Source organism: Idiotropiscis lumnitzeri, chromosome 1, assembly GCF_059441095.1.
Source record: "Idiotropiscis lumnitzeri isolate Australia: NSW breed Sydney's pygmy pipehorse chromosome 1, RoL_Ilum_1.0, whole genome shotgun sequence".
NCBI classification, from domain to species: domain Eukaryota; kingdom Metazoa; phylum Chordata; class Actinopteri; order Syngnathiformes; family Syngnathidae; genus Idiotropiscis; species Idiotropiscis lumnitzeri.
This window is the reverse complement of record NC_142391.1, coordinates 2,901,492-2,923,940: the sequence shown is the minus strand read 5'-3', so window position 1 is coordinate 2,923,940 and position 22,449 is coordinate 2,901,492. Positions and strand designations below refer to the sequence as shown.

General features: G+C 42.2%; 1 protein-coding gene across 1 annotated transcript; it reads right to left on the bottom strand.

The window, feature by feature from the left end:
* Positions 1–949: 949 nt before the first annotated feature.
* On the bottom strand, positions 950–19,843 carry crip2 (cysteine-rich protein 2). The gene is made up of 8 exons (XM_088310439.1): positions 19,680–19,843; positions 8,458–8,552; positions 4,737–4,794; positions 4,519–4,656; positions 3,528–3,596; positions 3,329–3,423; positions 2,956–3,013; positions 950–1,712 (listed from the first exon to the last, which is right to left on the bottom strand). Exons 1-8 carry the CDS (start codon positions 19,720–19,722, stop codon positions 1,663–1,665), a joined length of 606 nt encoding a protein of 201 aa, XP_088166565.1. The 5' UTR covers positions 19,723–19,843; the 3' UTR covers positions 950–1,662.
* Between the last annotated feature and the right edge of the window lie 2,606 nt (positions 19,844–22,449).

The window sequence follows — 22,449 nt, the reverse complement described above, 5'->3', positions numbered from 1 at the left end:
CGTGCAGTAATTAATTAAAAATATTTGATAAAAAGAAAAAGAGAACTCATTTAAAATGAAGCGAATTTTTTTTGTGTAGTTGATTTGATCTACAAAAAATATTAAATGTTATCTCTTGCTAGTAAAAGACGAGACAGAGTTGTTATTTAACCAAACTGTAAATATGTGACACTGCTGCTAACCGGTTACTTCACTTACTGACAGACAACTCAAAAACAGGGCATGATGACGTCATGACGTCAAGTCAGAGCTCTTCTCCTTTTTCGGACTCTTCATTACACCCGCACACGCTATAATGAGACGCAAGACGAGAGGAATAGAAGCCCCACCATAAATGACTGCACAATTTGGGTGACAGCAGTGCACCTGCGCCACCTTGTGGCCATGCTGGCTAATTACACTTTTATTTCCTTAAACGCAAAAGTTTGTCAACATCGAATTATATACAATACAATATGAAATTTATAAACTTTTTTTTTTTTATCCATTGCCTTAATTTCAAAATAATTAACATTTTCATAAAGATATGTTGCCGAATTTATACTAAATACTAACAAATGAAGCACAAACTATACTTTTTTTGCCCGCTGTAAAAATGCATTAGCCACCAACCAAAAAGGCCACAAATAATTGAAAATAAATTATATAAAATCATTTAAGAAATTGCTGTGATGTGAACGTTTTTGTTGAAAAATTAATCCCAATGTTAAATCACGAAAGTATGAACGCCAATTGCAATTAAACGACATGGTGATGAGCTCAAATGACAAGCACCTGCAACATGCTCAACAACACACAAATACCAATTATATATATATATATATATATATATATATATACACGTTTTATACATATGTACATGACGTGCAAATGTGAATGAATAGGACTAAATTGATCATCATATACTTGCATTAGCTTTGATTGTCGAAGCAGAAACGCACACGTCACATTGTGTATGTAGTGTGGCTTTATTGCATCTTCTAAACAACAGACGCCACAATCCATCTACAACAGAAACCGATGGAGACAACCATGAATATTAACAATGATAAAACATGTTTCCGCCTTACAGCGAGTGTCGAATGGATGCAATGCTAAACTAACATCAGTAACACAAGGCAGTGTCTATGCTAACCAAACACTTTGTCGTCGAACAGCTTCATTTCGTCGTAACGCGTTGAAATGACAGGAATACTTTTATCGGCGCCGATCCTGGCTGGCCGTGGGATGAGAGGCGGGTCAGAGGACAAACGAACATTGGCCCTTTGGGAGACTTTGGAGTCTCCAAATGAAGCTAAGCTAACATAAGATAACCACGGCGCTGTAACAGTCAACTTTTACGTCGTCAGGCTGTCAAAACTATTAAATATGGCATTGAAAGAAAAATAATTGCATTGGCAATGTAACAATCTCCCATCTTGTCCGTCCCCAAAACCACCGGAATTCACTCTGGTCACACATTTTTTTTTCTTCTTCTAAGCAAAACGAGAAACATGAGAAACTTAACTTGTGTGCATGTAGAATTTTTCGCAAAAACAGCTGCTCGGAACGGGTGAGAAATTTTTGAAAATGAGAAGACGGGGAACAAGTTGTCAGGAGAAGGTGGCGATGGAGGAGGGGGCGGGATGGGGGGTGGTCCCAGCGGGAGGGAGGAAAGCCGGGTCACTGGGTGGGCTCGTAGATGTAGCTGCCCACGCCGCCCGTGTTGACGCCTGGAGAAGGAAGAAGCACAAAGGGCCACTAGTTGGGGGAAGCTCATTTGCATAACGGGCGCTGGAGTGCAGGGTGGGCAAAGTATGGCATGGGGTCTAGGGTGGGATCATATACAGTGGTCGAGCGACGATATCTTTAATATTTGTTCTATTCATTTTGACTTTTTTCTTTAATTAAATTTTGTTAAATAAATTATTTTTTTAAATAGATTTTATTTACTTTAATTAATTTACATTATTTATTATTTATTTTTTAAATCAGAGATGCAAGTTAACTTTTTCGATTTTTTTGTACGTTGTTTTTTTCTTGACCACATCAGATTTTCAGAACAATAATATACAATAGTAACAATAAAATATGTAATGTATTTAACAATATTTGCATATTAAGTGTTGAGTTTAGCAACAGGTGGATTTTTTTTCTGAACCCTCATATTTCTAAATTACGCTTGGTAAAATCCGGATTTTGCAAGTTTTTATAGGTCAAATTTACAAAAAAATATTTTTATTTCTCAAAAACCTGATAGAAATAAGTAGACATTTTTTTTAATTAGCATCAAAAATATGTGTGTTAGGGACACCAAGCCATCTCTGATTAGAATTTGCTGTTGACCAGTGTAGTGAAAACAATCATTTTTAATATTATTAGATAAGTTTCACATATTTACAATGTAATATTTAAATTGTAAATTAATCTCAAATAATTAGTTCCTGTGTTAGTAAAAAAAGTGTAAAAAAACTATTTTATAGCTCACTTTGACATTTCTAATCAAACTACATGATTACAAATACAAATCACATAACATTGATTATTATTCATTATTAAAATGATATTTTAAATAGTTTATATGTATTTGTACTCATGTACTCAAGCAAAATGCACTTTTTTAACATTTTTATATTATTTTTAAACTTACAATCAATTACAATTTACTTACAATTTTTTTAGTCATTATTTAAAATGTATTCATTACTTATTATATCTAGCAATTTGTTTCTTTGAAGAATGTGTTAGTTGCTGTAAAACAAGCAAGTTTACATTGAGTTTGATTAGTGGCTCAAAAAAATTATAATTAAAAAAATACACAATTTAAAATAACAGCAAATATGGTTATTTAAAAAATTAGCTATTGGACATATTTTACATATTTGTGTAGTGTGTGTGCGTGTTTGCGTGCGCGACATTCAGGTTGCGGTGTAGCTGATGATATTTGGCGCATCAACGGCATCTCCTAGCGGTTACCTTTGGGCCCGAAGAGGACGGCGTAGCATGGCTTGTGGCAGTAAGGCTGGCCATCGTGCTGGAAAAAAGATTGAAAAAAAACTCAAGCGTCGTATCATCGTGATGAAAGATTCAAAGTTGGAGTGGGCGGGGCTTAATGATGAAAGTGGCTAAGTCGTAGCAGTATCATAGCAACAAAAGAGTCAGCGTTAGCACAATGACAAAAACAGCAAAATCAAAGCAGTAGTAGATATAAGCAACAAAAGTGGCTGAATCATAGCGGTATTACAGCTAAATTGTAGCGGCAGCATAGCTACAAAAGCAGTAAATGCGTCTCCGCCCCGGCTACTCAGGACAGTGCGCAAAGAGACCCCGTCATGTTGCCGGTGATTACCTCTGCATGGCCGCCAGCGGACAAAGTCTTGCTGCACCTCTCACAGCGCAGGCAGGGGCGATGCCAGTCTTTGCCCAGCGACGTCACCTTCTCGGCTACACGTTGACAACACACAAAAATGAAAGTTGAAGTTGTAAGATGGGCTGAGGGTCACATTGGCCTCAAGTAACTTTATGTAATCAGTTTGTGACTTACTCACCAAAATACACTTTCTTGTTACATCTGGGACACATGTTGGCCTCGCCAGAAAAAGTGGTGATGCCTCCAGCTGTGGACACAATGCACACACACACCCACACACACGCATACCCCCCCCCCCCCCCACACACACACACACCCACATACATACATACACGTTTTGTGAAAAAAAAAGAAAAAAGTAGAGTGAAAATAAAGCTCAATTAATTTAATTAATGTATCCCATTAAATAAGTTATATTATTTTATATTTAATGATTTCCAAAAAATTAAATGATTGGCTAAATGATTCCAATGAAATTTAAAATATATTTTAAACATGTGGGCAACAAAATTGGTTAATTAAAATGTACTTACAAATGTTTCTTATTTATTTATCTCATGAGACAGTTGGCAATTGATTTATTGTAAAGAGCAAAAATAGATCCACAAGGGAAATATTTGATAAAAACATAAGTAAAATAAACAATTTTGCATATGCTGCACCATAAGAATTATTTCAATACATAATTGGTTAATTTATACATTCTTTAGAACCCAAATAGTAAAGTAAGCAGGCTCACTTTTAAAAGTATGGAATTATAGAATGAATTCATCAACTATAGTTGTATTCATTCAACTATTACTGACAATGAACTATTTTTAGTTTGCATCCACATTTTCACTTCAACTTGACAGAGCCCACTTATCCTAATTAAAAATCAGATGTGGATCTTGAGCACCAAAAGTTTACACACCCTATATGAGATCATATCTTTACTGTTTAGTGTTGCCCTGCGACCTGCAGGTGGTGCCAAAGAGCAGGGAGACTACACACTCTTCAATCACGTGTGCTAAGCATCAAGGTGATAAAATGACAACCGTTGCAAATTCCGTTAACTTGGCTCCGATAGTCGAGGGAACACTTGTCTCCCAGCATGGCACAAAAAAGACTTTTGCTGCATCTCATCAATGAGCATGGAAATATAATTGTACCATCTGAATTTGACTCACCTTTGGACGGCGGCTTGGCGGCGAATGTCTTATTCTCTTCGGGCTGCCCAGTGGCGCCTTCGCTGCTGGCGGGCGACGCATTGTTGTTGCTGGCTGGCGCGTCGTACACGTAGGAACCAGCGCCGCCGATGTTCACGCCTGCCAACATTAAAATGGGGCTGAAAGCCAAGTTTCATTTCGGGTTAAAAAAAAAAAAAACATCACATCATGTACTGCACCTTTTGGCCCATAGAGGGCAGCGTAGCACGGCTTGTGGCAGTAGGGCCTTCCGTCATGCTGAGAGAAGACAGATTACCATGAATGTGACATGAATGAGAAACTTTGCCATAGAAACACATTTTTAAACACAAATAATTTTATACATTACTGAACACACAAAATAATGCAGTCCTCTCTTGCATTAAGACAACGAATGTTTGCTGTTTGTCACAACCACATAAAAAAAAACTTGTAGTCTGCTCAACCAAATTTCACAAGGCAGACTTAAAATGGCGACGCCCAAGTCTTACCAAACAAGGACTAAACATGCCATCAAAACCACGGAACTCCGTGACAAACAGCTCAGGAAAACATTGCAAAACCGATTTATGATCGCCGCTGCGTGTTGTCATTGTCTTTTACGGCGCATCAACAATTCATAAAAATTGCCTAACAATGGGGTCCGCAGAACACATTCTTGATATTAGATTTCTGCAATACAGCAGGGAGCCAGTCTTTATTCTAACTGCGTCGCAACATGAGTTACGTTATAAAAAAATAAATAAATGTGTGACTCTTTCCAAAAAGGGACACTTTTTTCCATCCGACGACTGCCTGATGATGTCATCGCCGCCGGTCCACCCAACACATAACATGTCAAGTGACTGTGTTTCCACTTGAACCCTTGATGGCCTGTTGCATGCTGGGAATGGGGCAGTCACTCACAGGAGAATGTGACCGAGGCCCCAAGAGCGTCGAGGAGGTGGTGGGGTTGTAGTGGTCGAGGTGACTACTGGTCCAGAGCTTCATGACCGTAGATGAGGAGAAAGTGGCCGTGCTACCCACAATGCTCTCTGCTTGGGTCGCGTGACCTCATTCTTCAACTTTGGGAATATCTTTTGCCACGGGTGGGAAAACTAAAGCACGGCGAACATTCACATTTACAAAGAATTAAAAATAAATAAATAAATAAAAAGGAACAGATGTAATTAACCAATTTCAATATTACATCACGGTTGATTTTCAAATTCATATTAATAAGAAATTGAAAAGAATGAGCGAGTGACTTTGATTTTATGTCCTGTAAATTTTGTTGCACTGAATTAGTCATTTTCTCTCCATATATTGGGCTAATCAAAACTGTATTTCTTTCTTTTTTTAATTTGGCAATTTATTAGTTGCAAATAAAAATATTAGTGACAGTAAAATAATGACTATAACATAGAAATAAATTAAGATAATGTTACCAATTACAACTTTATTTTTCTAACTTAAGAAATGATGGGTAGGGTAATTAGCAATTAAATTAATTGATTAAACATTTTAAAAATATTTTATGACAGTCAATTATTTTTCACTCAAATATAATGTTTTACACAGCTTATATAATCATTTTGACTTTTTTTGGACCTCAATTTATGACCTGGCCTGTCAGTGTGTTTTAAAAATCAAACATGGCCCTTGAGCACAAAATGTTGCCCACCACTGGTTTTTAAGCTTGAAATGGAGAGAGGAATAGAAAAAAATAAATAAATCGCTGATGAAAAATCATAATGTTCTCTTAACCAGGGCCCGACCGATTAATCAGACGATATTAGCACTTTGAAAATCAACTGATAGTAAGTGAGGTCACATCAGCAGGATTAAAAAAAAAAATCCCTGCACGACTTAGCCTGTATTTGTAATCAAAAGCGATGACCTTGAGAAAGAAGAGTACCGGTCGCTGGAAAAGATTTCACTGTCAGTGTGGGAAGTGGACTGCCGGGAAGCGAGTGGGCTGCAGCAGACTCACGTCACAAAAGAACTTTTGTGTGTGTGTGTGTGTGTGTGTACAATGTCCTGAGAAAGTCATCAGTAGGGTAGTAAAAATCCAGACCTTCACTTATCATATCAAAGACAAGCAATGAGCGGACCGGTTGCGACATCTACACGGCCGTCCGGTGAGAACTTGTGATAGGCAAGTCGTAATAATGGATTTACTGACGGGAAGGACTTCTGCGGACGGCGTGGAATCGATTTCCTCGCGTCTTGAGGCAAGAACAGAAGCAAAATGGAGTCCGCTGTGCTGTTCGCTTCCTTCTCAATGAGAAGAACACCAAACGCACGCCGAGGACCAGCCGCAAACATCGTCACAGATCATCAGTATGGATTTTGTTACCATAGCAACGTAAGGCCAAGGCTATCAAATAGTTTTCGAATTTGGATTATTATCACTTCACTATGTTTTTGCAGAAATACTCGGATGGCGCATTTTTCAGTTAACACTCAGTTTTGTTCTCCTGACAAATCTCCGTTTTCGTTTGTTTGATGGCACTCAAGTTCATCCGCACCAAACTCCTTCAAGGGTGCCGCAACGGACGGATAGTTTTTCCCTCTCTCTATCCAAGTCTGTATTTGGATGTTGCCAATAGAGGATGGAAGTGGGGAGGGGGAGGGGGGGATTGCTGGGTGCGGCTACTGTACTGTAATCACGCAGAGATTAAACAGGCAGCATCCTTTTGAGGTCTGTTAGGGAAATTGCTTTCGACGCCGAGAACATGTCCTCGCTGGCGTCGCTCTTCAGCACAGCGGGAGAAGGTTACGTCCACACACCAGTGACAACATTCCGATGCGGTTCACGGTCAAAACCACGCAGCGGTGAACACGTTGGTCCCAACGAGTCTCGCAAACAAACAGCGGCAATGAAGGACGCAGATAAGATTTGAGTACTTTAGTTCAAAACAATACTTTAAAAAAAAGCCATTTCTTTCCCGTCCGCTTCTTTGCATGAAAACTGTCAAGAAGAAGTCACGCTAACTGCAGCGACAATAATATAAATAGACATCAATGGTACCGCTTTTTATTTTGACCATGTTCCGAGCAGTGTGTCGCGGCGTTTGTGCTAACATTGTATTGTACGTCACCTGTTGCCAACTTTTAGCATTAGCCGCTAGCAGCGCTCTATGCTAGCAGTGCCGCCCGCGCTAGCAACGCTCAAGTTAATAGACGCAAACGAGTTGGCACACTTCGACGCCGACAGCCTGACAACGTTGCCGCTCCTACTCATCGCTTTTTAATACATCAGGCTTACTCGAGTGTGTCGTTTTAGCCGACATAATCGCTACTGTGCGTCTGACGTCACGTCTCATCGACCAACTCTCAGGGGAGAGATTCATCTAAATGCTCACTAATCTTTCTAGAAAGGAAACTAGTGTACAGCAATGCACATGTCGAAATTTAAGTAAAAAACGATTATATACTTTTTAGTTTTCTCTATCAAATTCTGTATTGAAAAAAAAAATATATTTTTTTTTTATCCCAATACTCAACTATTTGAGACTTTTCAGTCGGATAACCGAAATAATATAATAATAATACCAAAATAGGTAACAGCAGCCCTTTTGTGTGGTTAAACTTTGTGTTTCCAATATCGCTTGTGTTGTGTTGCCCCTAAAGCAGGCGTAGGCAAACTACGGCCTGGGGGCCACATGCGGCCCGTTTTGAAATTTGAAATAAATTAAATGAATAAACCTTGTTCATGTTTTATTTTTTAAATACTGTGGTGTGTTAAAGACAAAGATATTTTGTTGTAATGCTTTTGTTCACTTTCATTTCAAATTAAATGTATTTTTTTTCCTCCAATGAGGGGAGGTGACCAAAACACTCCATCCATCTGCTCCTCTGTCCAATTTGAGAACCCATCGTGGCCCGCCAATCAAAAAGTTTGCCCACCCTCTGCCCCTAAAGCGACGTCAAACTGACCTCAGCGTGTCCGCCGGCGTTGAGCAGCTTGTTGCATCGGTCGCACTTTAGGCACAACTTGTGCCAGTCCTTGCCCAGCGACGACACCTTCTCGGCTGCGCGGGGAGAGGACACACAAACAAAGACACACAAGCGTGAGTGTGACAAATACACACACAAACGAGTCAATAAGGGGAGCGCTTGTTCTTTGCGCGGAAGAATGATGAACTTGTGCTGCCATCCTGTCATTGGGCCAAGCCGGCGCTGACTGGGAAGGCCTGTGAACTAGACAGGATGCTACGATGATGTAATCAAGGGACAGACGCGCAGCTATGTGGTCCCAGTCCAGCTGGAATAAGGGCACCCCCCCCCCTTTTGCGCAAGTCTAACCCAGATCCTTTGTGTAACCCCCTCGTCCCGCCGTCCCCCGTCGGTTTACAGTTCACCCAGATGAGCTAACCCACAAGGGGGAGAAAAAAAAAATAAAAAAATCAAATCAAAGATTAAATCGCTCAAAGACATGCAAACTATGCTTGTTCTTTGTCTGCCAAGATGATTATGAAAGATTATAGATATAAAATTGTTTTAGCAGATCGATTTTAGTGTCAACGTATTTCACTTGCTTTCACCATTTCCAATTAAAAATCTTTGCACTAAAATTAGTTTTTGAGGATTTATGACTAGTTAAGATTCGCTCAAAATAAGAAAAGAAGTGATGTTCACTCCAGCAGAAGCTCGTTTTACGCACGTTTCAACCAATTTTCTCCATTGAAATGACATGAATTCTTGAAACCACATTTTTTTTGTTAAGATTTTTCATTTTTAAAAAATGGCAAAGTAGTAGAATTTCAAAACATAAAACAGTTCATTGTCGTCTTGAAGAAAGGTCTGAAAGTGCCTCGTTGAGTGCGGCTGGCCTTGCCCAGATGCGAGCGCAGTACGCATCCATAATTGCTCCAATTGGTTCCACTTCACTGAAGCGGCGACGTTGCTGAAGCTCACGTGTAACTTGTGGAAAATTTGGAAGAAACGAAAACACTTGGAGCACTTGGACGTCGAGGTACTACTGAATCAGTACCGATCCACTTGTCCTTCTTTTTAGTATCAAAACCGTAAACTAGCTTTAAGAAATCAATTGTGGCTTTTGACGGTTGCTTGAAATTCCAGACCACCCCCCCCCCTCAACCGAGGGCCCTAATAATACTCATTCCAATAATAAATGTGTTTGCACACAATGGTGCCCCCCAAGGAACTGTGCGGGGGCCACAGAGGAAAGGCCTTTCCTTATCACGATGCGACACAAATAACCGGATACTGGAGTGGGCTTCCGACCAAAGACCCCCCTCCTCCTCCTCTCCCTGCCGACAAATATCCCGACAAATTCCTGCGACAAAACCGTTTCCGTGCAAGTAACCAAAGCAAACGTGGGAAAGTCAAACGTTGAAGTCCAGGCAGTGTGGGTTGAATGCTAACGTTAGCCGCTAACGTTTGTTGCTGACGAGCTAGCTCATTGATTGGCTGGCTGTTTTGCTCGCATTTTCACTTGTTGTCGTGAGACCCTTAAGCCAGATGAACCAGATGGACTTGAACACTGGCAGCGGACAAACGAGTCAGAAACTCACAAACTTCCTTTGACGGCACAGTGGAGGAATGCTTAGCACGTCTGACTCACGGTTCTAAAGTCCGGTTGTCTGAATCTTCTTACATTTTGAGGTCTCATGGAGGAGGCGGCCCTCCAACGTCACCTTGGCGTGACTTTCACCATTTGTGTGTCATAACGCAGCGGTGATGCGTCAAGCAACAGTCGCCAGGTTTTCAACTGCCGTTTAGATTAATCCCCTTCGCCGATCTGAGGACACCTATCAGCATCCCGACACGTCACTCTCCGTTTTTAAAAATAGACCCACCCGCCCCCCAGCGAAGGCAAAGTGCAGCGTTAAGAGAAGCCAAAACAAAAACGCCTCACTCTCACAGCTCAGTGTTGTTATTGCGAGTGTGCCGCGTTGGGTTGCGAGTTGGGGGGGGGGGGGGGGGGTGGATCAGCGTGTGTGGCCTAGATGATGTTTAGAACCCACCCACCCCCAGCGAAGCCGGATTGCAATCCTCATTATCCGCCGCAACGAGATGTCAAGGATTCATCTGGACGGTTACCATAACAACGCATCAAAGGGTTCTTCAACGCAGGGGGCGGGAGTGTTTCTTGGTTACGGTTACGGCCAGGCTCACTATTTTGGCGCAAGTTCGTGATCTTTGGCGAGCGCCGTCATCACACGGATAAATCACGCATCTGCATTTGGCACAAGCGTTACTCAGTCGCCACCGTCAACTTCCTTCATTCCAGCCGAACGTGTAAACGTAACAATCTTGGGAAAGCACGGACAAGGACCACGTTCGGTGCCTCGTGGTCTGACCTGATGTGTCTTCATCAAAATCAATAAAGATTCCTCCAACGAGATGGTATGACATTTGAAAATCTGGACCAACAGGCTTCTTCAATCACGTTATCGCATGAAGCAAAAGCGTGGGTCGTTTCAAGTTCCGAGGCAAATTAGTCATGTGATCGTCCTCCGAATATCATTACCGAGATTTTACTTGCAGAGATTCCCTCGTTTGTGACTTGGGCAGCTCAAATCTTTATTTAATCTCACAGAAACCACAAAGGCTTTGTGAATATTTCGGGTCCAGAGCCTTCTCGGAAATCTGAAGTACCGTTTTTGTGATTCGATTTGTTCCAATCGTCAAGCATCAGACGTTACAAGGAAAACTGCGACTCCCAAGAACTGGACAAGAAAATTGAGTTACAATACTCGGCTCGTCCAATTATTCCTCCAACGACTTAATTGCACTTGATTTGTTGGGATTGAACTGAGACTCAACCCGAGGGAGACAAAAGGGGTCGTCTGTCCTCTCGAAAGTCACAACACCACGGGGTTCCCTTTTTTTTTTTTTTTTTAATACACACAACGGAGATCCCAGAATGCAGCCCAGCAGGAATGTCCCAACAATCCATAAATCGAGCGTGGAGATTCGGGCACGCGGGGGGGGGGGGGGGGGGGGGTTGGACGTTAATGGGTTTGACAAACGCAGGAAGTCCATGCTGAGCTACAGAAGGAATCATAATATTTTGTCCTCTTGATGATCAGTCGCATCAAATTGCGGCTGAGTGGACTCAGTTCATCTTCTGGTGCTGGCGACCCGTCTGCTCAGTCGGAGTCCACTTTAAACATTGCTTCTCAAATATTGGGGCGGGCCTCAGCGATGCTGAGGGCGGCGCGAACGTGCGTTTTCCCCGCCGTACTACAATAAAGTGAAATTGCACATCCACTCCAGTAGTTGGCAGTGGCGCTCTCCTTGCGCATTGTGCGCAGTGAGTAATAACTCGACGGTGTAGGTCTGCTTTGCAACAAAAATGTTATGATTTATAGTTGTGGCGGAGAGTGGGGGGTGTAGGAGGGGGGGCGCGAATTGTTTTCTTCTAGCTTGGGGGGGGCGTAACAGAAAATAATTGAGAAACACTGACTTAGGCTAATAGTGACAGTAAAAAATGGAGTGAGGTTGCCTAGGCTGGCAAAGTTTACTGTAATAAATCAGTCTCCCGCGAGTCAGCACTATCTCTGCATGAGTTTATTTCAAGTTGAATCAGATCCAGGGGGAAGGATATTTTCAGCTACTAAACATTGACAAAAAGGAGGACGAGCAGACATTTTGTGGTTAAGGGTTAGTATAAAAAAAAATGTAAAAAAAAACAAAAAAAAAACTGGCAGCACAGCGTGGAACAGCAAAATCAATTTCTTCTGGGTCACCGTGAGCGTACAGTGGGCCCAGTGCCACGGCATGCTTTTTGAAAAAAAAAAAAAAAAGAGGCTCTCTCCCCCTTTCTCTCGCTCGCTAGCTCGGTCTGCGGCTGATGCAACCTCGTGGCAAAACTCTGCTCTGGAGGTCGTCTGTCGCCTCGGTTAAAGCGCGGCTCCCTCAGCGGGCTAACCGCCCCGCCCTCACCGTCACCCTCCCTCTGTGGATAAAAGCGGGCGACCTCGTGAATTCTTCCGTCTGACGTAAATGGGCTGCAGTTAACTCGCATCCTGTCTGTGTGTTGGTCAGAGAAAGCCGCGGGGCAAAAGAGCAGCCCCGCCTCGGTGACTCGCTTCTCCCGCTTGAATGCGCCTTTCAGTTTCTAGGGAGCACTTTCCGAAATGTTTCAAACAACTTTTTTTTGTGTTCAGACCCGACTTGTCCAGTGGGAGACAAAAATAAACATCATCTCTTGCAGGTGTTTTACTGGCCTGAGCATCACTCGACTGTTTTACTCCAAAAGAATTGTGAATGGCGTGAGCTTCCCCAGTTAGCGACGTAAGCGCACCGATATTAATTTCATTGATACTGAACCACTTTTAGTGATTCAAGTATTTACATTTACTCAACTTTAATGCCCTTGGAGATGACGTTTTGACCTACTGGCCTGAATTCCACATGTGATTACATGAAGCAACACAGTAAATGGAATGAAGTTCCCCGGCGGAGTGACGTCAGCATACCGGTTACCGCTGCATTCTTACAACTGTGACATCGTGATTGCCGCGATACCGTTAGTGTGGCAAAGTTAGCGCATCGTCACCTCTGCATTTATTTGTAAAGCAGATTTTGGTCAACAACGGAGTTGACCATGAACATAAATTGAATGTTCTAGGAACTGGAACTTGTAACTACTCAACTGATTGTCACAAGATTGAGTTGACAAAAAGTGACGGGGGTGAGGTTCCCCGAGCTTGGTTATCACCGGAACTACCTCTGCGTCTCCTCTAATTTGAAGCACCAGGAGCGGCAGTTTTCATCAAGTGGCACAACACAATACAATACAATAGTATTTTTATAGCGCATTTCACAACAGCTGGAGCTGCAACAAAACGCTTTCCATATGCCGTCATATAAATCAGCAGGTAATTAGAACACTAATTAAAACACATTTAGAATAGATACCAGAAGAACAGCAGAACAGTGACAGTCTCATGTTGAGTCGGAATCTAAAGAATAAAAATGTGTCGTCAAACGGGTTTTAAAAATGGACAGAGAGGGGGCGGGGCTTGCCTAACATTTAATGGGAGCTCATTCCATAGGGAAGGACCGGCAACAGAAAAGGCACGATCTCCACCTGAGGCTCCGCCTCCAGCAGCATTTGGTCCACAGACCTGAGGCAGCGGGCAGGTGCGTTTGGGGTGGAGGAGCTCAGAGAGGTACGCTGGGGCGAGGCCAAGTCGAGATTTCAAGACGAACAGAAGTATCTAGAAGTGAACTCTAAAGTGCACTGGGAGCCAGTGAAGAGAGGCCAAGATTGGGGTGATGTGATCCGTCTTCCGAGCGCCAGTTAAAAGGCGAGCGGCAGCATTTTGGACCAGTTGGAGGCGCTTGAGCGAGGACTGGCAGACTCCAAAGTAAAATGCATGACAGTAATCTTGCCCAGACAGAACGAATGCATGGATTGCTGTTTCCAAGTGCGACAAGGAGAGAAATGGCTTTACTTTAGCCAGCTGCCTAAGATAAAAAAAGCTGGATCGAGCAACAGCACGGATTTGCTGATCTCACTGTCCAATTTAAAACCCAAGTTCAAGATTGTTAGCTTTAGATAAGATGTCCGGGGGCCGAGGTCAACCGGGTCGAGAGTAGAAGGGCCACTGAATTTCTTTGAAATTCAGGAAGTTAAGTGACATCCAGATTTTGATTTCCTCAAGTGAGGTTCCCCGGCTCGGCAATGTTAGTGCGCCTCGATACTTGTACTATTCCTTCAATGATTATCGCAAAGTAGTTTGGCTGCTGTCACATGAAACGTGACGCACGGCAAAGTGCTTTCGTCTCCCGCGACATAATGGCGCCTCCATTAGGGGATCGTGTTCGCGCCTCCAAAAAGACAGAGGACCGGCATTGAGTGGCGAGCGGCGGTTACGCAACGGCGCAGCGCGGGAAGCAGCGACTCAAGAAAATGGACGTTACGTAACCCACGAGGAGCATTCATGCAGCCAGGCGGAAAACTGGGCACTCCGGCTACTCTGACGGTAGGGTAAAAAGGATATTGTGTGGTCAAAATGGCATTTAGGTGTGTGTGTGTGTGTGTGTTTGGGCGTGGGGAAATAAGAAAACGGCCAGGCGGAGGGGACGAAGCGACTCTGCCAGGGCAAAAGAAAAAAAAAAAGAAAAAAAAGAAGAAAAAGGCCGGTGTGAATGGAAATGTCGTCTCTAATTATAATGCATGAGGCGCTTTGGGACTCTTGTTTAAATAAATGACAACCATTTCAGCTCACTGATCCACCGTGTCGTGGGAGCGAGGGATGAAAGCGATGAAGAAGACAAAGATGACGAAAAAGAAGAGGAAGAATCTCCATTAGCGCCTCGTTTGGCCTGCCGTTTGTCATGTTGGGTCACACAGCACCCAGTCGGGGGAGGTTAAACACTTTGACATTAATCTGCTCATGATTGGCTGACTGGCACTGGACTGTGACATGGAGCGAGGTTCCCCAAGGTGGCGAAATTAGCAACACCTAAGCGTACGCTTTCAGCTTCTGTCGCAAGACTGCTTTCACGTGATAATATATTAAAAGGAGTGAGGCTCCCCAGGTTGTTAAAGTTTACGCAGTACCTCTGCACCCCTTTATCTGTAAAATTTAGGACCAGGAGTTTTCAGCGACTTGAATGATTGCCACTAAGATGCTTTGACAGACTGTGACATTGCGTATTTACAACTCGCGTCACTGGGCTGCTTTGACAAAATGACGTAATGAAGGTTCCCTAAGTCGAAGAAATGAGCACTTTCAGTAACGGCATCCTTTTAAATTTGCAAATGTTGGAAGTGGGAATATTGCTGGACAGGAGGAGTCGCTGTCACGAGACAGCTTTGACAAAAAGTGACGTGGAGTGAGGTTGCTTTACTGCAGTGGTGGGCGGTCAAGGCCTTCTCTGCTGGCCTAACATAATGAAGAAATCATGATCATATTCTTCCCATTGATGTCATATTATATCCTAGTGTTGAATTTGTAGGTGAGAGTTTTTATCCAATCAGAATTCAGCGAGCTCGTGTTGCCAGGCAGATTTCACAATACCAGTCGCACGCACAATTCGTCCGAGGCCTTGAGCTACAATCGTGCAGGCGTCTGTTCTGTGTCTCAAGGGGGCTTTTATAGTTGACAGACAGTTGCGATAGCCAATCAGATCACAAGTTGATGACCGTAAGGCCTTCTCGCTGGCCTTACGCCGAAGTTGATGAACGCGTCTTGTGATTGGATACTCACTCGTGAGGGGGCAGCGCGATGCGGAATCAACACACCGGAAAGTTGTAACAGGCGACCGTTCGAGAATCTAAAATATATTTTTCCTTTTTTAAACTACAATGGCCGAAGTGCGGATTTAATTGCAGATACACTTGCGAGGCCATTTTCAAGACGGGCCTTTCGAGAGAAGCGAGGTCATCCAGCTGTAGTGTCATAAATGATGGCAATAAGAGGGGGATTTATTCAAGTCGGACTAAGTACGACTTCACTGAAGGCCTACGTGTGAAATGCACGGCCAGCCACTGCTTAACTGTCACTTTGACTCAATGAATGTCAAATTAACCGAGTGAGATTTCCCACCATCCACGCTACGGGGCTGATTAAATAAGTGGAATGGAGTGAGGTTCCCCATGTTGGCAAAATTAACACATCCACACTTTTACATCTCCTTAACTTCGTTAGGCACGTTGAGGACGTTTCCTGCTCCAGAACCGACCATCACACTCCGACTTTGACATAATGAGGAAAAATGTGAATGGAACGAGGTTCCTCAGGTTTGCCATGTTATGACGTTTCTGTGTTTCTTTTTCAGCTTTTAACGTCAGCCGACAGCAGAGCAGAGCCGCGACATCATAACAACGCCTGGCACGGCGGCCGTCCTAATGCAAGGAGATAATTGGCGTTTATTTCGCCATCAATCTCAAGTTTGCACTTGAAGGAAAGCAAGTCGCTTTGAAAGTAACCAATGGAAAGTTCCACAAACATTTCCATGCCAGACTGCCAGATTTTTTTTCTTGCAAAAGTTAAAAGAGGGGAAGTCAAGTGTTTTGAATCGTCGCCGGCTACAATTCGATAAATGGCAACAACAGCTGGAAGTCTACAAGAGTCGCTCACCACCAACCGCTAAAGGAATTACAATTGGAGTCAAATGGGACAGGAAATATCCCCCCCCCCCCCCCCCCCCCCCCCCCCCCTAAATCTGGAGTCGAACCACAGCCTGTGTAGGTGGAACGTCGGGAGCAACATTGTAGCAAACAGGGCACAGCCTCGCACAAAAAAAAGTGGTTTGGGTCAATCAAAATGACATTTCACAAAGTCACTTGGACAAAAAGTGACTAAAGTGCGGTTCCAGAACTTGTCAAAGTTAGCAAATTTGAGAACCTTGCTGTGGGAGTTCTCAGTTATTGGACTGACTTTCACTCAGCATCTTTGACAAAAAGTGACCAGAGTGAATTTTCCCAGCCGGGCAAATGTAACGCAGTAACACCAATACATTGACTTAAATTTGCTCCTTAAAAAAAATTTTGTTACTGGACTGATGTTACTCAGCTGCTTTGACGTAAATTAAAACAGTGACTGGAATGAAGTTCCTCAGCTTGGTGACGTTAGCACCTATGCATCGACACAACTATGAAGTCCTTGAACGACTGTTTTCAGCTACTGGAATGATTATCAAAAGACTGCATTTACAAAAAACGCAACATAGTAAATTGAGCAAGGTTCCCCATCGTCTTCAAGTTAGCAGGTCAGTACTTTTGCATTCACGCAACTTTGCTATCCTTGGTGCCAGCGGCGGGCCGTGCATTTCACACGTAGGCCTTCAGTAGTGAACTCCCACCTCATAAATCCCCTTCATATTAGCATCATTTATGACACCACGGATGGACAAATCATATAGAGACAGACACTTACGCAGTACTGAGTGAGTGTTGGATGACCTAACTTCTCGCGAAAGGTCCGTCTTGAAAATGGCCTCGCAAGTCTATCTGCAATTAAATCCACACTTTTTCCTCCCTCGGCCATTGTGGTTTAAAAAAAAAAAAAACAAGACAGTTGGTCGCCAGTTACAAATTTCGGGTGTGTTGATTCCGCGTAGCGCTGCCCCCTCACGAGTGAGTATCCAATCATAAAACGCGTTCATCACCTTCAACGGAAGGCCTGTCATCAACTCGTGATCTGATTGGCTATCGTGACTGTCTATCACCTGTAAAAGCTCCCTTGCTCACACGAAACAGACACCCGCACAATTGAATCTGAAGGCCTCAGACGAATAGTGCGTGCTTACTAGTATGATGAAATCTGCCTGGCAACACAAGCCAGCTGAATTCTGATTGGATAAAAACTATCACCTAAAAATACAACACTAGGATTTTATATGACATCAATGAGAAGAATATGATCACAATTTCTTCATTATGTTTGGCCAGCAGAGAAGGCCTTGATGGCCTTGACTGCTCACCACTGCTTGGTGCGGGTTTTTACAGCTACAGGACAGAATTCCACTTGATGATTTGGGCTAAAATTGACTGGAGTGAGGGTCCCCAGCTTGACAAAGTTAGCACCTCAATACCTGCAGCAGTGGTTCCCCTACCTCGATGAAGCATTTTTCTTCTTGTCACTGGAATAGAAAATTCTGACCACTTGAGTGAAATTTGAAGATTTCTTTTAACACAGTGGCTAGGAATCACTGACCTAAAAAAAAAAACATGTCTTGCGCACTTCTTGGTCAAATCATCCCCAAACTGTGGGACATGGAGGAGGAAATGCGCTGAATCCGCAGGGTCTGGAATCATCTGAAAACTTAAAAACGTCGCCACGTTAACTCCCTTCTTGCATGTGCCTTGTCATGTGGTTGTTGTTTTTTTTTTTTTTTTCTGAACCTCCCGCTCAATGACAGGAACTTAACGTAGCAAATGCTTCCCCGCGTTTCCGAGCTTTGTGGCCACGCTTGTTTTCCTCCCCATCATCTTTACGTCAACACCGCACGGGCGGGGACACACCCCGAGCAGAAATAACTCTGCTGTTACATAAAATAAAACGCCGGCTGCGCCAACGAACGCTCACTTCACGCGCCTTGCATATGATTCCCTGGGCCAGTGTCTTTTTTTTTTTTTTTGGCGGGGTGAGCAGCAGCTGTGTCACGCTGCTTACGTAATTGAATCAGAGGCCAAAAATTAAAAGGCAGCCTGGTTTGGTTGTTTTAACGTGCATGATTGGATCCACACAGTAGCAGAAAAGCCATCATTTATTTATTTATTTTTTTAATTATGAAATCACTAAGATGGTTGTTTGTCATGTCTCCTTCCCACGCCGCTTGATGCGGGCATATGGTGTTTTTGCACACTTGGCAAGAGTGTCGCCCTCATTCCCTGCCAAGCTGCCGTGTGGACCACAACAACAAATTAAAAGGGCGGTAATCTATGACAAATCAAATATTAAGCGAGAGGATGTTTATTTAGTTGTATTATCTGTGAGGTATCATTTCAGTATCGAGGTACTTTTATGCAAATGCAGCAACAAAGTCTTAATTTCGGTACTGTGACAACACTAACTGATCAATGCAGACAAGTGTCAGTTTGAAACGCAACATTTGACACCAAATGTTTTTTTTCTTTTTGGGAAAGTGAACCATATGTAGTTTTTTTTTACTTTTTAAGAAACAAACAATAAAGACCAATGTAACAGTAACAGTTGTATCAATGATAAATAACAGCTTCATTTGTTTTCTTTTTAGGAAATAACCGATGCAGTGGGTGTAAAGTGCACCACTTTAAACAAAAATATCTTAAATATGTTCTTTAAGGGAAAGTTTTCTTCTTACAGGTAGGAAAAGAATAATGCAGACAAGTGCAGCATTGACTGTTTGGACAAAAAAAAAATCCAGTATACTTTATAAATATGTTACATTTTAAACAACCATATTACAGTAGTTACAATATTTGGTTTTTTCCTCCTCTGTCAATCATTGACATTCAACCAGTGACTTTCTTTCCACCGTTAATTGGGTGACCGTTACTAGCAGTTGATGTATGTCCAATGTAAACTTTTCATTTGAAAAATCAGGAATTATTCCTGCTGTTAAGCTAAGCTAACGTGGAGAAGAACAACAAAAAAAAAAGGTCAATACAATCGATATTTTGGCTAGTGCTACTAAAATTGAGTCAATTTTCAGAGCTGGAAAGCAGAAAAAGGGGGGAAATAACTCACCGAAGTAGACCGTCTTGTCACACTTTGGGCATTTTGAAGCCATGCTTGGAGCGAAAAGCGATGTCTTGTGCTTGAATGGGAGCAACGTGCGGCTTCTTCTCAGTGCTTAACGCGAGTGTCGTGACCGCCACTTCAGCACAAGAGGCTATCAGGCAACGGCTGCTCATTTGCATGGCCACGCCCCCGATAACGGCGGTGCCTTCAGGAGCGTCGGATTTGGATTATAAAAAAATATATTTTTTGGAATATATGACCTACAAATCAAAAAACAGAACGAAATGAAGAATGTCAAGTACTGTATATTTGCCCCCCTCCACCCCGACTTGTGATATTGTCTAAACATAAAACAAAAAGCAAAAAAATCACGGCTGTGGCATTATTACATTATTATTGAAGTAAATGTCCCTCTGGTTAATAAGAAAATTACTAATAGTTGTGTTATTGTAAATAACTAAGATAATAATAACATCAGAAACGACTATAATAAAACAAAGATGGAACAAGTTTGTGTAGTTTTCTTGAAAATAATTTTTCCTGTAATTTTTAATTATTTACTTATTTTGTGTTCATTTTTTTTCATCCAAATTCCAACAATTTATTTTATTTTGGTAAAAGTATGAAAACAAACAATTGTATGTTTTACTCAATATTTGGACTGCATTAATCAAAATAAATTAAAAAAATAAAACTGTATTTAGAATAGATATTAGAATATTTATCAGTCCAATATTCAATTAATTAGCACAAATGAAACTAATCAAATGTTCAGTAATTCAGTATTTTTTTAAAAAAAAATAGCCCTATTAGTAAATCAGTAGGCAGAAAATTGTATAGAAAATAGTAGTTGTTAAAATTTTTACATTTCATTTTAATTGGTATAGATGAAGAAAAATGAACGGCCATATGAATATAAAATAGAGTCTCTAAATAGAGAAATTGACAACACTTGAGACACTAGTCGTAGCTCTTTCTCACAATCTCGCTTGTTATTCACCTCCACACGTGAGCACGTAAAAAGCACAAAATAAAGCCATGCGTATTTTATGTTTTCTTTGACTTCATGGAGATTGTGGGCGAGCCGGATGTGGCCCCCGGGCCTTACTTTGCTTGGGATTGCTCCGCAAGCTTTGCTGCTTTTGAGCTTTATTTCAGCACTTTTCCTCTTCACATAGCAGAAGCAGGAGCAAAAGTGGGCCCAGTTTCACAGAATCACAATGCTCCCTTTGAGAGCCACTCACTCTGAGGAATGCGTTAGGCAATGGAAGAGCGCCTTGGGTGGATCCCGTTCCTCCTCCGGTTCAAATAAAAACAATGTCATAATGTCGCATACGTCGAGGATGACCGAGTCAAACGTTTCATTATCACGTTCTCAGGCATTGCGACTGAGGTCATGTGCTTTCACACGTACTGGAGGTGTTGTCTTCCCGACTGACAAAAAGCAGACGGCAGTGGCGGAAACGCAGATTTCAATACAGTAGTGGAGGCGTGAAGATAAAGCTATAGATCAGCACAAGTGAGATCAGTTTCGTATATGTGGTTTCGTGTCAAAAAACCTAAGTACCTAAATAAACCATTGATTTAATACCAAATTCTTTAGTTTTGTTTGGTTTTGCGGTACGGTTCAGTAGTGGCAGGATAAATAGCAGATTGAAGTAGCGTGTCGATAAAGCCAACAATTAAAAAAAAATGGTTACATTTGGTATCATAAGCATTTTTTTTCTCTTCTCTGTATCGTTCCAATTTTAGGATGCATCTCACCAAAGTGAGACAAGATTTGACTTAATTTGCGTTTTGTTGGCGGCAAGGTGGCCCGACTGGTTAGCAAGATAATAATAATAATAATAATTTGCCCTTTATTAGTCCCACAATGGGGAAATTCGAGATTCGAACCCAGGCCTCCTGGGGAGACTGGGTCCTGAACGCGGCGCCTTAGACCACTCGGCCATCCTGATGCCCTCACAGTGAGCGACAGCAGCGGTTGTGGGTTCAATCCCGGCTCCGGCCTTCCTGTGTGGAGTTTGGTGGTACGGTACGGGATGAATAAATCTAGAGCACCCTGTCCACAATCAGAACGGTTCGGTACAGTTTTTATTTCCTGTATTTTCGAAAGGTGTGGTGCTATAAATAGACAATTCATCTCGCAGCACTTTTTGACACTCTATTTGTGGCGTCCAATGAAAAGGGTTAGGTAGAAAGGCTTGGTGGGGACCCCAGATGATGATCATGTTCGCTATCACACGCAAGGCAAGTCACATCGATTGAGGGGCAAGGTCACGGCAATGTTCTCTCGCTTTGCTCCACTGGACTCTTGCAAAAATCGCTTGCATCAACACTCTGTCATCCTGTCGTGAACTGAATGTGCTCGTAGACAGGAAGAACATTCGCTTCTAGCCCGGGTTATTTTTTTTTTTTGGAAGCATCTAATGGTGAGCTCATTTTTGGGTGGTAACTCAGCTCTATAAAAAAATTGACAGTGGTTGTAAATAAAATAGAGATGTGTTAGGATTCATTCTGGTCTTTTTTTTTTTTTTTTTTTTTTTTAGAGGGGATGTACCGTGAATGGACTTTTGAATGTTTCTATTAAAAAATCTAAAGGAAACTTTTATTTCTGGTGTGCTTGCCCATCCATCACAATTCTTGAAAGTCCAGATTTAATATATTGTGGACCCCCTCATACTACTGCTTCCGATTTGCATTTCTTTCCCCAAAAATATTTTTAAAAGTATTTATTAAATCTTTTTGTTTGTTTGATTTTTATTGCGGGGGTGGG